The sequence below is a fragment of the Pristiophorus japonicus genome, chromosome 16 (assembly GCF_044704955.1).
Source record: "Pristiophorus japonicus isolate sPriJap1 chromosome 16, sPriJap1.hap1, whole genome shotgun sequence".
Lineage (NCBI taxonomy): Eukaryota > Metazoa > Chordata > Chondrichthyes > Pristiophoridae > Pristiophorus > Pristiophorus japonicus.
The window spans coordinates 130,192,602-130,209,549 of NC_091992.1; the positions used below are offsets into that span (position 1 = coordinate 130,192,602).

Sequence of the window (16,948 nt, forward strand, 5' to 3'; positions counted from 1 at the left end):
CGAGGGCCCAGGGGCAGCACGGGCCAGCCCACAATGCAATATGTGTGCGCACTAGGCCCGTGCAGCAGAGCTGGTCTCCAGCCATCTTTGTTGATCCTTGCAACTGGATCAAGACCTAGCTCTGTCAAGCACATATGGTGGCTGGCATTAAAAAAAATCCACGCACAGGCATCTTCCACCCTTCAACATGTTGTTCAGGACCTGGAATATTAGGTACTTCATTGAAGCACCTGTGAAATCCTTTTTTGGCATGGAAACAAGTCATCCTCGATTCGATGGACTGCCTATGATGCTGATGAGTCCATAGAAGTGCCCAACTGCATCACAGCACAATCTAGATTAATTTAACTTAATTGCATCTGCAATTTTGCCGACAACTGTTCTTGTATACCACACCATCGCCTGAGATCAACTGCAGTTTTCCACAATAAGTTTCTGATCTCCGTTATCAGAGAGGTCAGGTGAATGACCCAGGATGCTGCAACTTCCTGACCGTTGTTTACAGAGCCACTGGGAGAAAGTCAGCCATCTGCTATCCTTGTTGCCAATGGATGGCGTGGTACTGAGGGGAAAAGGCGCTACGCAAGATCATAAAATAAATACAGGTGAGAGAGGCCTTTTGGATTAACTTAGTTCATCTATCCTGAGGGTACTTGCAGATATCCATCATCTAATTGAATGAATCTAAATTTTTGCCTCCACCTTTCTGATCCTACACCTTTCAGGTCAATCTTAGCATGAAGGAATTCAATCCGATATCTGTTCTAAATCCTTTGCCAGTTATAGATAGTAATCCCTTGTTATAATGTCTTAGCTTACTTGAAATTATTGCTTTGGATTTATCTTGCCTATTTGTATTATTTAATGGGCCAAAAATCGCTTCCCACGGGCGGCTGCCTCCGACCGAACTTTTATTTTTACTACAGAAGTACCTGGTAGTCCAGGAGGAACGGACACGTGCGCTCCGAGGCCTAGATGCGCAGCCCAGCACAGAGGCCCAAGTATTCCAGGGGCGTTTGCGCACGTGGGCTTGGACCACCAATCATAATGTAGTATTCTCATTCATAGTAATGGGAAATCCGAGCTCCCATTACTATCGATGAGAATACCCCTAAAATCAAAAAACATAAATGTAAATTTTTTTTAAACTTCAAATTTAAAAAATTAATAGAAATTGCATTTAATGTTTGAGAAAAAAATTATTTTTTTAATGTTTTAAGTATTAAAAATAAACTTGCCTTCATAGGATTTTTAATCGAAAAAAAATAAATATTACTTATTTTTATATCTATTAAAACTCTAATGCTGGTAAAAGCAGGCCTTACACCTGCTTTTACCAGACGTATGGGTTTGAAAGGACATTTACTTGGCAAGAGTTGGGCAAATAGCCTAACGCTCCGCCCGCAAAGCCCCTTCTCCCAGGGAGGCGTGTAATCTGTCAGTATCGCAAGCGCGGGTTCAGGGGCATGCGCTTCACGTGCCTAAACCCAGAACTTGCGGGGTCTCTTCGGGCACGTGCGCACATCTTACGCACCTGGAGAGGCCGCAATTTGAGGGCCATTATCTTGTATTTATATAACAACTTGTATTTATAAAGTGCCGTGGGACATTTTACTACATTAAAGGCACTATATAAATACAAGTTTGTATTGTTTAATTCCAGGTCTCTGTTCAAGGCTGACGAGCCCAGTTTTTCCAGTCTTGTAACTTAATCCTTTGATGCAAAGATCAGCCATATGGCTCTTTTATTTGCACTTTTCCCAATATTTAAATGTTTGAATTTTGCTTTGGCCATTAAGACAATCTTCAAAGTACTATCTGGCCAGAACACTAAACTTTTAACATGACATCCTCCAACTTTGCACCGCTGTTGTAGCTGTGAAGTTAAGCATTCTGGTTGCTTTATTAACTACAGTTGTGACATAATGGTTATACAGGTAGCCCTCAATCACTTTCAAATTCACTTATTTTGACAACATTTACGGGTGATGTTCTTCCACATATTTTTCTTTCTTGTTTGTGGAGAACTTTATACCTGTACATATTCATTTTTATCTAGTATTCTGATTTAAAGTTTGTAGTTGAGATGCTGCCCCCCATTCAACAGTTCTTTGCAGTTTGATATCAGAGAATTTAATAAATTTGCTTTGTATTTAATGAGACTCTCCATTTAAAAATTACAACTTGTGTTGATGCATTTCACTAGAAAAACCTTTTTTCTCGTTCGTTTTATCACATGAAATAGTGTTGCAGGCTTCAATGTAACAAAAGTTGAACATTTTAGCTGGCAAATTTATCTTCCTTTCTCACCTGTTCACCTGTTTTGTGCCCTTCTGGAGATATATCAATATGTTATAGTCTGCACCTTTTGATACCATAATGAACAGTGGTTGTAAGCTTTTGATGTTGTAAGTTGTTATCCATTAAGGATCATTGCACCATATGAAGAATTGAACGTTTAAAAAAAAAAGTGTATGATGATCCATTTTCTTGAAGGCATTTGGAATGGTGGCTCATCACTTTTTTTGGTCTATGTACCTAAAATAGTTTGTATTCATCTCTTTAACTTTGAGGAAAGCATTCCAGTTAACAGGAAATGAAATACTGCTATGTCTTTAACAGTAACCGTCATACCGTGCTTGAATATATTTTCAGTTGTACAGAAATGTGACATGTGTAACCAAGCTCTGCAAATTCAGCTCATGGTTTTTGTACTTAAAATAGCTGACTTGATAAAAGTACAAGTGCTTTTGTGAATCCTGTCAAAAGTTTTAAATCGTATCAGTTGCCTACTAAATGAGGTATTCTGTTACGAATTATGTCTTTTGTGGTTCATTGTGTTGAACTACCCATCCCCAATGAGTGTTCTATTTATATAAAACTTTTTTTTTTTAATTTAAGGATATTTGGAATTTTTAAACTTTTAATTGGTTTGACTTCTCACTGTGTTCCCCACAAAAAAAACTAATGGATGTAATATGCAGGAGTGAAGCTTTATGTAATGAGCTTCTTCTGGCCATTCTCTCTCCCTTTAGGCCCTCTTTTTCCCTTGCCCGCCCCCTGTTACTCCCCTTCTCCCTTCACACTCCACCTTCTAGTTTGGGGCCTGTAGGCCAGCAAGACTTCAATTATATTCTATACCTGTACTAGCAGAATTCCTATGGCACTGTGACTCAGAGGATACATTGCTCAGCTGTACATTCTGTGTAGCTAAGCTGAAATACCTATCAGGACAGTTGCTATACCAAATGAAATAGAAAAGCTGTTTTATCGAGCTGTTAAGCTCTAGCTTTTATTTTGGGGGTTGTGTGTGGGCAGAGGAGTGAGCCTCAGGACTGGAGATATGTAACGCTCAAAATGCAAACTTAATAGTTTGCCTTCTGTGCCATTGAAACTATGATCACTACCTGCTATCATTTTTTCTTGTGTTGGGTGCAATTCAGTTAGGGTGCTTGACACATTGATTGTCTCTGACCTCATAGATGCTTTTTGCTGTTACATGAAAATTGAATGCTGAAGTTCCAATTTGGTTCGTTCTCTGCATATGGTGCATTCTTGCAGTTTCAAAGCCAGTAGAGAGCAGGCTGAGTGCTGGAACGTAGCACTTGTGATCACTATGCAGCGTGCATTCTCTGCTTCAGTCTATGGCGGGGCGATTTCTTAACCTGTGGTGCTGCAAAAGTGGGGTTGTATCATCCAATAGATATTCTACCTTCTATCTTGTATTACAAAACATGTTGACACATAAGAACATAAGAAATGAGAGCAGGAGTAGGCCATCCTGCCCCTCGAGCCTGCTCCACCTTTTAATACAATCATGGCTGATCAATCATGGACTTGGGTCCACTTCCCTGCCCGCTCCCCATAACCCTTTATTCCCTTATCGGTTAAGAAACTGTCTATCTCTGTCTTAAACTTATTCAATGATCCAGCTTCCACAGCTTTCTGAGGCAGTGAATTCCACAGATTTACAACCCTCTGAGAAGAAATTCATCCTCATCTCAGTTATAAATGGGCGGCCCCTTATTCTAAGATTATGCCCCCTAGTTCTAGTCTCCCCTATCAGAAGAAACATCCTCTCTGCATCCACCTTGTCAAGCCCCCTCGTATGTTTCGATAAGCTCACCTCTCCTTCTGAATTCCAATGAATAGAGGCCCAACCTACTCAACCTTACCTCATAAGTCAACCCCCTCATCTCTGGAATCGACCTTGTGAACCTTCTCTGAACTGCCTCCAAGTATACCCTTTCATAAATATGGAAACCAAAACTGCACACAGTATTCCAGGTGTGGCCTCACCAATACCCTGTATAACTGTAGCAAGACTTCCCTGCTTTTATACTCCACCTCCTTTGTAATAAAGGCCAAGATTCCATTAGCCTTCCTGATCACTTGCTGTACCTGCATACTATCCTTTTGTGTTTCATGCACAAGTACTCCCATGTCCCGCGGTACTGCAGCACTTATTGTAATTTTTCTCCATTTAAATAATAACTTGCTCTTTTGATTTTTTTCTTAAATATCACTTAGTTCTGAAAGAAAGCACCATCACCTGTTGTTTTAAGTAGTTCTGAGCTCATCATACACTTCAAAAAACATATCTTGAAATTCAGGGACTATACAGTGTGAATTATACAACCCCACTCACTCAAGTATTTTGCAGTGCTGTAGCTTGCTGTGCTACTGACTGGAAACTTTGAGATTTGTGAGATAGATATTACATAGCAATATTTCTCTGGGGTAATATATTGCAATGTTACACTTATATTATTACCTGCACACACTCTTTTTGGCCTTTTACTCACTCGATATAAACTCATCTTGTTCATCTCATCCATTTCCACACCATGGGCCCAAGTATCCACATGATTCGCGCCTGATTTTTAGGAGCAACTGGTGGAGAACGGACTATTTTAGAAATCGCAATTCTCCACATTTTTTTTTCTGCAGTTCTAGTCAGGTAGAACAATTCTACTTTAGAACAGAATTTTTTCTTCAAAAGGGGGCGTGTCCGACCACTGATGCCTGATTTGAAAGTTTCCACAATGAAAATGTACTCCAAATTAAAGTAGAATGGAGCCAGTGAAGATTTTTGTAGAACTGAAAAAACCTGTTCGACACATTAAAAAATCAGGCGCAGGTTACAAATTAGGCGTCCAGAACGAGGGGGGGGGGGGGAAGGGAACTCATTAAATTCGACAATAAATCCTTATTTATACTTATACAAATATTATACAAATAAATCCAACCTGAATAAACATTTATAAGCAAAGAAAAGATTAAATAAACCATCTTCCTACCTGTGTGAAAGTGCTTCAGGCAGCTCAGCGATGTTCCCGCGAACAGGAGGGAGGGGCAGGCAGTAACGAGGCAGCAAACAGCTTTCCACTTGAGGTGGAAGCCTTAGTCAGCTCAGCGATGTTCCCACGAACGGGGGAGGGGGAGGGAGAGAGGGAGGGGCAGGCAATGTTTTTTTCACACTGCGCGTGCGCGAACACTCCAACGCGCATGCGCAGCGTTGCCGGCAGGGAAAACAGCTAATTTAAATAGTACCCACCCCCTCCCACTTACAAAATCGGCGCGAGTGTAGGCTCCGCCCCCCTGCACGCCGCGCCAGGCAGACAAGGAGCTGCAGAATGTTCGAGAATCGCGATTTTATTTTTTTAGGCGCGAAAAACGGGCGCCCAGCTCGGAGGGGCGTCCGTTTTTTTTCTTGTGGAAACTTGGGCCCCATATAGTTTAAGCAATTGCTGCATTCTTGCTCCAGAAGATAATTAAACCACATTAAATAGTCTTGTGGTTGAGTTCTACTGGACACGTAGCCTGTCGGACTCCATCGCACACAACTCCCACCTACTGTGCCTGTATCTGTTTCATTTCTGTGTGGTCTCTGCTCCAAACCTAGCTGTTACATTGGCCCAGGTCTGATTTTGGCTGACTTTGTTCCTGGCAGTAGCAGGGTCTCTGTGTACCTCACGTAGTAGTTGCAGCATGTATTCTGTTTTGATTTGGGCAGAATTTTCTTTTAAATGGCAGTTATTGAATTTAATTGATGGGTTAATTTGTTTTATAATTTGGTATCTTTCTCTGATCACTTGAAAAGGTGCAAACCACCACATTTTATAAAAAAAGCAGGTGAGCATGTTATTTTGTTCATCTTGATTAGAGAACCAGTGGATGTAGTGTATTGGGATTTTCAGAAGGCCTTTGATAAAGTTCCACATAAAAGGTTAGTGTGCAAAATTAAAAGCACGTAGGATTAGGGGTAATGTATTGGCATGGATTGAAAATTGGTTAACTGACAGGAAACAGAATGTGGGAATTAACAGGTCTTTTTCGGGGTGGCGGGCAGTGATTAGTGGGATACCGCAGGGATCAGTGTTTGGGCCCCAGCTATTCACAATATATATAAATGATTTATTTGGATGAGGGAACCAAATGTAATATTTCCAAGTTTGCTGCTGAGACAAAACTATGTAGGATTGTGTGTTGTGAGGAGGATTCAAAGATGCTGCAAGGCGATTTAGATAGGTTGAGTGAGAGGGCAAACACAAGGCAGATGCAGTATAATATGGATAAGTGTGAAGTTATCCACTTTGGTAGGAAAAACATAAGGACAAAGTATTATTTAAATGGTGATGGCTTGGGAAGTGTTGATGTACAGAGGGACTTGGGTGTCCTTGTACACCAGTCATTGGGACCAAGTTTCGGCCTGAGTTGCTCCTGTTTTTTTGGAGCAACTGGTTTAGAACGGAGTATCTTAGAAATTGCAATTCTTGGCATTTAGTTTGCTCCAGCTCTAATCAGTTAGAACAGTTTCACTTTGGAACAGAATGTTTTTTTCAAAAGGGGACGTGTCCGGCCACTTACGCCTGCTTTCAAAGTTTAGGCAGTGAAAACTTACTCCAAACTAACTTAGAATGGAGTAAGTGAAGATTTTTGTACGCTCAAAAAAAATCTTGCCTACACTTAGAAAAACAGGCGTAGGTTACAAATTAGGCGTAGGGAACGACGGGGGGTGGGGGGGGCGCACAGAGAAGGGGGGGGAAGGGAAGTAATTAAATTCTGCAATCATTCAGCAGTCATACTTATACAAATAAAGATCCAACCTGAATAAAAAAAATTTAAGCAAAGAAAAGATTAAATAATCCATGTTCCTACCTGTGTGAGACAGCAGCAGCCTTCGAGCTGCTGTGCTTCAGGCAGACCTTTCATGTTGGAGACAAGCAGGGGTGGCGTCAGTGTCTCGACGGCAGCCCAACAGCGGCAGCAAGCAGCCTTCGAGCTGCGGTGCTTCAGGCAGGCCTTCCTTCCATCAGTGGCTGGCCGGCAGCCGAGGAAACAACACGCACGCAGCCTTCAAGCTGCGAAGGGGGTTGAGGCCATTCGGCCACACAATAGGGGTGGTGTCAGTGGCTCGATGGCAGCCGAAGATACAGCAAGCAGCCGTCGAGCTGTGAGGGGACTGAGGCCATTTGGCCACGGGATAGGGACATCGTCAGTGACTGGACGGCAGGCAAAGACGCAGCAATCAAGCAGCCTTCGAGCTGTGAGGGGGACTGAGGCCATTTGGCCAGGGAGAGGCAGCCACATAGACAGTTTTAAACTTAAATTTGCAGAATGGGTGCACCACGTATTATGCAATGGTTCGCCATCAATTCACTGCATAGGAGAGAATTGATTAGAGCTCACCGCACCAGGAACGTCGTAGCCCGTAGGTTGATGGGCAGGAGACCTTACCCACATCGACAGTATCGAGCCAGGCGCTCGTACCTGAGTGAGGCTGATTGTGTCAAAAGGCTGCGTTTCCGCAGAGAAGTTGTCGCTGAGATCTGTGATATGCTGAGAGCAGATTTGCAGCCCAGAAGCAGAACGCCAACTGCCCTGTCTGTTGCAGTGAAGGTAACAACTGCACTTTCTTCCTATGCCTCGGGATCGTTTCAGGCTACAACTGGAGACGTGTGTGCCATCTCTCAACGTGCAATACATGCCTGCATTTAGCAGGTCACGGCTGCACTGTATGCGCGAAGGAATGACTTCATCAGTTTCCCAATGACCGCACAAGCGATCCATGAGAGGGCTGTGGGCTTCTTCAGGATTGCCGGCTTCCCAAAGGTACAGGGCTGCATTGATTGTACCCACATAGCCTTGCGAGCACCTGTGGAGGATTCTGAGCAGTACCGAAATAGGAAAGGTGTGCACTCTATCAATGTGCAGCTCGTGTGTGACGACAAGCAGCGCATCATGTCAGTCAATGCGAGATACCCTGGCAGCACCCACGATGCGTTCATCCTACGCGACAGCGTTATATCTGACATGTTTGAGCAGCAGCCAGAAGGGCAGAGCTGGCTACTGGGAGACATAGGGTACGGCCTGACTCAACGCCCCTACGCGTGACACGGACAGAAGCTGACCGTCAATACAACATGGCGCACATTGCGACGCGCAGCATCATTGAGAGGACCCTTGGCATATTGAAACAGCGATTCCGATGCCTGGACCATTCTGGAGGACATTTGCTATACTCTCCTCAGATTGTCAGTCACTTCACTGTTGTGTGCTGCATGCTTCATAACTTAGCCATCATGAGGCAGCGGGAGCTGGTAGTGGAACCAGAAGACCTACGTGAGGGTCCAGTGCATGATAATATTACGGTACAGCAGGTTGTGGATGATGACGACGATCAGGAAAGCATGCAAGTGCCTGATGCCGGAGCATGAGGTCGGAGGAGGGCCGTCCATCGTGCCCCTTTAACGATTACTCGAGCCTTGCGCCAGCAGCTCATCCGTGAACGCTTCAACTACTGATGCCTGAGGGCTCTGCGACCACTGTTGCGCATGGACATGTTTGTTCTTTGCAGTTGTTCCTACGTTGTGTTGTGTTAATGGAACATGCAACAGTTTTAATGAAAAAATATTTTATTGAAAAGTTAACGTCACTCTAAGAAAATATTTGTTGTATCAAACTATACTTTTTAATATGACTCTTGAAGATCACTTAAAAACTTGTAAAGTTACAAAACAATTGCAATGTGAAAAATCTTACACTCTTAAGATCACTTACACTTCAAGATCACTTTTTAGATGCAAAATTAAATAAGTTACAGAATGTGAGAGCATTTACACTAAGATCACTTGAAAACCCTGAGATCACTTATAAGTTGTAAAGTTACAAAACTTACAAAACAATTTCAATTTGAAAAACGCTACTACAGCTACATCAAGAACAAGAACAAAAGCAGCAAAGAAAGGCTGCAACCATGTCTCATCCATATCTCAGTGAATGTTCACTTCTTCATGGGGGTGTCATTTGATTGGCCGAGCTGTGTGCCCTTATTGCAGCAGCTACCTCAACCAGGCCCTCCCTGATGGCCTGTGCCGTCGCTTGCATGCCCTCCCTGACGGCCTGTGCCGTCGATTGCACTCCCTCGGACATTCCCTCCCTAAGTTCCCGTGTCATTACTGCTATTTCTCCCGTCAGGACCGTCCACTCTTCACCCACTGCACTGACGCCGCCGATGAGTGATCGGGTAAGCTCATTGGTCTCCATACCCAATGCCACAACCTGAGCCGCATCTGTTGCAAGCTGCATCTCAGGAGTGCGTGTTTCCAATCTCCTTCTCTGCCTCGTGGCACCACTACACTGGTAGGCGCGGGCATGGACAGTGGGATGCTCGGTGTTGCAAGCGGCACCACTACACAGGGAGGCGCGGGCTGGGACTGTGGGACGTTCTGTGTTGCAGACGGCAGAACTAGAGGGAGAGGCTCGGGCTGGAACGGTGGGACGCTCGGTGTTCCAGACGATAGCACTCGAGTGCGAGCCGTGGGCTGGGGTGTTGGACGAATGGGTGTAAACTGCTCCATGATATCAGCAGCAGATCTGGGACCCGCAACGTCGGAATCAAAACCATAGAAGGTGGAACCAGAACCTATGCGAGTGGGAGGCGCAGGCTTGGACGGTAGTGCACTGACTGTAGAATGCTGCATTATACCAGCAGCACCACTGGGACCCGCAACATCAGAATCAAAACCATGGAAGGTAGAACCAAGACCTATGCTGGGGATTGAAACTCTAATGCCCCTTGATGGGGGCTCATAAACATTAATTTGGAAGCTCTCCCTTGCAGACATTTCAGTCATCGCTGCCATCATTCAGTCTGGTTCGTCCGCATCTGGTTGTACTCGTTCTTGTTCTGTATCCTCAGGGTTGGCAGCAGCAACAGCAGCAGCAGCAGCAGCATCATCATCATCATCATCATCGTATTCTACAAAATACATCACAACAGTCAAATGTTTAACAGCAAGGGAGGGGGCCAGATGTGTGGCATGAGTACTCTCACACATAGCAGGTTAGGCAGCAGGTTGATTTAAAGGGCCACGATGCATTTTCAGGACTTGCCCTCTTCCTCGTGTGCAGGCCCAGCTTGTGCTGTACTGATTGCTTTTCTCCATGTGCGACTCATCATAGCAGCTACCCTTTGTTCCAAGGGTGTCAGTGGATGCAGATTGGGCACGCCTCCTCCTGTCCGAGTTGCTTCCCTTTTGTTGTGGGCCAATTTCTTCTGCAAAGAGTAAAATATAACTTTTTACAGTGTGTGCCAGTCTGCAAGGTGGGACATACAGATAGCCAGGTTACAATTACGATTAAATTAAAAATGGGAAATATTACTTACACTAGCTACTTGACCAAGGTCATGCCATTTCTTTTTACACTGGCTTCCAGATCTCATGGTATACACCACTGCGCAATAATCTTCTGCAACTTGGTTCCAGCGTTTCTTCATTTCTTTTGGTGGCACTTTTATGTGACCTCTGTTGCTGGTATCTAGCCCCTGCCATCTCTGCTCAATTACGTTGACTAATATCTCCACTTCCTCATGGAAGAAATTCTTTGTTCTTGGTGGACGTTGATCCATTGCAAAGTTGAATTGGCACTCTTATTTCTCAAAACACACAGTCCTTAATTTGCATGCACCAATGCAGCACCGGTTCTGCAAGTTTAGCAGTGAAAAGCTGCACTCACTGATTTCAGCAGGTGATTTATTCAACAGTACTGCTAAAAGCACTCCTTCACACAAAAATATCACAAAAATTAAATCACAAGCCTTTCCAGGGGTCCAAGAGACAAATTTCACTTTTCCTCTAGTCCCTTTAAAAATGGCCGAGTGCCAATGTTTGTTTCACACTGCGCGCACACTCCAACGCGCACGCGCAGGGTTGCCGGAACGATGTTGCCTTATTTGAATTAGACCCGCCCCCACTGCTTACAGAATCAGCGCGAGTGTCTGGCTCCGCCCTCCTCCCCCCCCCCCCCCCCCAAGCTGTGATCTGCGCGCCGCGCCAAGCTGGCTTAGAGCTCCGAGGAGCCGGAGAATCTGGCAGTTTTTTTTCCTGCGCACTTTTGGGCACGAAGAACAGGCGTCCAGCTCGAACGTCGCAGCCCGAAACTTCGGCCCATTGAAAGCAAACATGCAAGTGCAGCAAGCAGTTAGGAAGGCAAATGGTATGTTGGCCTTCATTGCAAGAGGTTTTGAGTACAGGAGCAAGGATGTTTTACAACAGTTGTACAGGGCCTTGGTGAGACCACACCTAGAGTGGTGTGCAGTTTTGGTCTCCTTACCCAAGAAAGGATATACTTGCCATATAGGGAGTGCAGCGAAGGTTCACCATACTGATTCCTGGGATGGCAGAACTGTTGTATGAGGAGAGATTGGGTCGACTAGGCCTGTATTCACTGGAGTTTAGAAGAATGAGGGGATCTCATTAAAACATATAAAATTCTGACTAGGTTAGATAGACTGGATGCGGGAAGGATGTTTCCCCTGGCTGGGCAGTCCAGAACAAGGGGTCACAATCTCAGGATATGGGATAGGAAATTTAGGACCGAGATGAGGAGACCTTTTTTCAGAGGGTGGTGAACCTGTGGAGTTCTCTACCACAGAAGGCGTGGAGGCCAAGTCATTGAATATATTTAAGAGGGAGATAGATTTCTCGAAACAAAGGGCACCAAGGGGCATGGGGAAAAAGCGGGATAGAGGATCAGCCATGATCATATTGAATGGCGGTGCAGGCTTGATGTGCCGAATGACCTACTACTGCTATTTTCTAGTTGTATAGTACAGGTATAGAAAATAATATAAGTTGGTTACCTCCATAACTGCCTGTGTTCTTTTCACATTTCCTGCATGTCTGAATGAGAATTGAACATGAAATTAGATTTTCTAAGTCTGGGATATGGGAAGGGGAAGTGATTATGTTGTGCTGTGGGATAAATCTATATGTTTAATTTGCATGGAGAGCTATTTTTGGAGTGGGAAAGAAAAGTGTTTTAAAGGGTAGTTAATATTGCTTTGAATTATATCTATTCTTCCTGTAATAATACTCATTTTGTTTTTGTTGTTTAGGATGGAAGATTGCAGGAGGGTATTGATAACCTTCTGTCATTGGAAAAGCAGACTCGAACAGTAAGAGCAAATTAAATTATTTTGTGAGATTAAAATCACAACTCATTTTACATTTTTTAATTTACAGGATTAATCAAATTGTGCTCATTGCAATAATATAGTACATCTCTTTAAAGTTCAACCAGACAATACATGACTCTGCTTTAATTGCAGGTTTAGGTTGAATCCAAGTGGAAGTGTAGGAGGAAAAAAACACATTGAGCGCATTCTGCATCTTTTTACCTTGCAGATTTTTGGAGGACTCCCAGCAGGCATTTGTTAGAAGTTTATTGTACAGCAATCCATGATTTTACTTAGTCACCCAAAATCTCTTTTGTCTCAGAAATGTCGGCCAATTTAAAATAAATCACAAGGTCTGTGTCTCAAAGGGGAGGGAAAGTCTAGGAGGAATATTTTTCAAGGTGTCATCTTTGGCTCAGTGGTAGCACTCTCGCCTCTGAATTACAAGATCGTGGGATCAAGCCCCACGACAGATTTGAGCTCAGTGCTGCACCATTATAGATGCTGTTAGATGAGACATTAAACCAAGGCCTGTCCTCTCAGGTAAACGTAAAAGATACCAGGGTATCATTAGAAGAGAAAGGAAGTTCACAAGGGGTCTTGGCCAATATTTATCCCCCAATCAACATCACTAAATCATATTATCTGGCCATGTATCTCATTGCGGTTTGTGGGACATTGCTATGTGAAAATTGGTTGCTGCATTTTCCTACATTACAACAGTGACTGCTTTGGGTCATCCTGTGGTTGTGAAAGGCACTATATACATGCAAGTTCTTTCCTTTATTCCCTAGTTTATAGAAAATAAATATGCTTATGGAAATCAATATTTCCATTTTTGTTTTTAAAACATGAATTAATTTTCTTACCCCTGGAGACGCTTGAGTTAGAGTGCCCTCCTGCTCGGTCACTCAGGTGACATCATCGAGGAATAGAGATTCTGTATGAACCATATGGAAGCTGATTTCTTTATAAATGTTGTTCTGTGTGGGGGATGCGGGAAAGGCTGTGTTTATTGCCTATCCATAGTTGCATCAAGAAATTAGGAAATCTGCAGTCAGTTGGGATTGCAGATTCCCGAGCCAGTAGCTTGGATTCCCAGTGTCAGATGGAGCCATCAGGTCTGGTTGACGTTGCAGCCCCTTTTCTTTCCTGTGCAGTTGCTCCAAGATTTTGCCCATTGGGTACTTTACTAGAATGGTTGACCTTTTTTTAATAAATATATGAAATTGGGGAATAACTTGAATAAAAAAATATCTCACCTCCCAATAGTTTCCTTCCCTTTTAAGAAATTTGCCTTTGCGTTACCCTGAATAATTATGCTTTAATAAATAAAAAATAAAGACAACAAAAGAACATTAAAAATGCTGGAGAATTTATTTTTCAATAAAAGGGTGGAAAGTATAAATGAATAGATTACCGGCACAGGTGGTGGTACAAGAAACCTGAATAGGTTTCAAGAAAGACTTGACAACAAATGAGATTCAGTGTTACTAGAAACGCACCGGGAATATTTGTGAATAAAGTGGGCTAGATGGACCAACGATCTTCTTAAAACTGTTACAGTACTATGTTTTTATGTAAAAAGCAGTCACATTTGCATAAAAACCAAAGTTCGCACCAAGTTCACAAGTGCAGTGTTTTAGATCCTTCCCTAATGTCAAATTACTGTAAACATATGCTAGCCCATCTGATACAATTCCATTCATTAATTGTAAACCATTTGAGAATTGCCACTGCATTTGGTTGATTGGTTCATAACTATACTGTGACCGACTGGTCTGAATCTTTCCATTATAAATTATAGGCTTCTGATATGACATCCACATCAAGAATCCTGGTTGGCATTGTGAAAATGTGTTATGATGCAAAAGACTGGGATGCATTGAATGAAAATGTTGTACTTTTGTCGAAAAGGAGAAGTCAGCTAAAACAGGTAAAGTCCACAGATTGTACAGAACAGCCTACTAAAGCTGTTCTCTATTTTAACTTCAAAATAGAAACATTCTTCCAGTTGACCGTTTATTAGAAGAATACATATGAATACTATAGCTGAATACTGAGAAATAAAAACTTAAACACACTCAAATATTTAATTGGCATTTGTCTCCCAAGTTCCATAGGGTTAGAAATTCGGTTCCCAGCGAAAATGGTATTTTTTTTGCAAAAATTCGCTATCGCTATCCGGCCGGAAATTCAAGCTTTAATTTGCACAGCGGTTAAAAATTGGCATTGCACGAGGATTCACGCCGCAAACTGCAATCCTCACCAACTTTAGTCCGAGGCCGATAACACTGCGAGGAGGACAGAAAAACGCATAAAATAAAATTGAGTAAAAAAATTCACAGAACATTTACAAGACACTTATCTATCGAATCGCTGAAAAATAATTAAATAAATTTTAAAAACTAACTTACTGTAGCTTTTTACAAGTCGGTATTTTTTGCGCAAAAAACGGGTGTACAGAGCGCCAAATCTTTGGCAAAAACGCTATTTCGGGTCATGCGCGGCGGCACTCCTCTCCAGCGGTATTTGAAAACCGCCGCCACAAACATCACAGAAATTCCTGTCAACCGGTTTTTCGCCAAATATGGTGAAATAGCACCAAAAAAACAGCTGCAAAGTCGGCAAATTTCTAGTCCATACTGATCCTTTGCACTTCTGTATGAGGAGACTGAATTCCTACCACCAGTGTGGTCTTTAATGTGTCTTTTAACTGCAAATAGAAGTGATGGAGAGACTGGACTTTTGTATTGTCATGTTAATGTATTGTTGATCAGTTTTATTTGTATTTCTTTCATAGATCCATCACATGGGTCGAATGGCCTCCTTTTGTGTTTTATCATTCTATGATTCTATGTGTTGTGTATCTGTAAAGCATGCACTCTCATGTTCCTCCACCAGGGAGCTCATCCCCTGAAGTCCCAAGAGATCCAGCATCCCTTGGGAGCATTGTATATAAGCTGGCCCCCAAGGCCTGTTCCTCACTCTGGAGTGTCTTATTAAAGACTGAGGTCACTGTTACTTTAAGCTCCCTGTGTGAAGCCTCATTTGTGTTAGGAACACAATAACTGGCGACGAGTATACGAATCCAACACAAAGATGCAGCAAACTGTGGGCATCCTGGAGAAGTTCTCGGAGGGTGAGGACTGGGAAGCCTATGTCGAACGGCTAGACCAGTACTTTGTAGCCAACGAGCTGGACGGAGAAGGAAGCGCTGCAAAAAGGAGAGCGGTCCTCCTCACGGTCTGCGGGTCACCATCCTACAGCCTCATGAAGAATCTTCTGGCTCCGGTGAAACCCACAGATAAGTCGTATGAGGAGCTGTGTACACCTTGTACGGGAGCATCCTAACCCGAGGGAGAGCGTGCTGATGGCGAGGTGTCAGTTCTACACGTGCCAGCGATCTGAAGGTCAGGAAGTGGCGAGCTACGTCGCCGAGCTAAGGCGACTTGCAGGACAATGTGAGTTTGATTGCTACCTGGAGCAGATGCTCAGACTTTTTTTGTACTGGGCATTGGCCACGAGACCATCCTATGAAAACTTTTGACTGTAGAGACACCAACCCTCAGTAAGGCCATTGCGATAGCACAGGCGTTTATGTCCACCAGTGATAACACCAAACAAATCTCTCAGCACACAAGTGCTAGCAATGTTCATAAATTAACCGGACCTGTGTTTGCGAGCAGAAATGTACAGGGCAGAACCCAGGAATCTGCAACTTCCAGCAGGCCTCAGGTGACCCAGAGTCCCCAACAAAGGATGAATGAAAGGCAATTCACACCTTGTTGGCGTTGTGGAGGCTTCCATTCAGCCTATTCATGCCGCTTCAAAGGGTATGTTTTGCAAGAGCTGTGGAACAATAGGGCACCTCCTGCAAGCTCTGCAAAACCTGCTAACCACCACGTGGCAGAGGAAGATCGGTCCATGTTGGATCAAAGCAATTTCGAGCTTCAGAGGAGGCAGATGCTGAAGTACACTGGGTGCACACATTTTCGATAAAAGTGTCCACCTATAATGCTAAGTGTAAAATTGAATGGCTTACCCGTAGCCATGGAACTGGACACTGGCGCTAGTCAATCCATCATGAGTAAAAAGATGTTTGAGAGACTGTGGTGCAACAAGGCACTCAGACCAGCCCTGAGCTCCATGCACACAAAACTGAGAACGTACACCAAAGAGCTCATCGCTGTCCTGGGCAGCGCCATGGTCAAGGTCACCTACAAGGGCACGGTGCACGAACTGCCATTCTAGATTGTCCCGGGCGATGGCCCCACACTGCTTGGAAGGAGCTGGCTGGGCAAAATCCGCTGGAACTGGGATGACATCATGTACCCAGGTTCTTAACAAATTTCCTTCCCTTTTTGAGCCAGGCATTGGAAACGTTTCCGGGGCGAAGGTGCGGATCCATTTGGTCCCAGGGGCACAACCCATTCACCACAAGGTGCGAGCGGTACCTCTCACATGATGAGGGAGAGAGTGGAA

At 43.7% G+C, this 16,948-nt stretch overlaps 1 protein-coding gene across 1 annotated transcript in view; it reads left to right on the plus strand.

Annotated features, from left to right (window-relative positions):
* psmd12 (proteasome 26S subunit, non-ATPase 12) overlaps positions 1 to 16,948 on the plus strand; it is a 62,041-nt gene that overhangs the window by 18,243 nt on the left and 26,850 nt on the right. The window contains exons 2-3 of the mRNA XM_070858242.1: positions 12,404 to 12,463; positions 14,271 to 14,399. Of these exons, the coding sequence (XP_070714343.1) occupies positions 12,404 to 12,463; positions 14,271 to 14,399 (189 nt within the window). The remainder of the gene's footprint in view (positions 1 to 12,403; positions 12,464 to 14,270; positions 14,400 to 16,948) is intronic.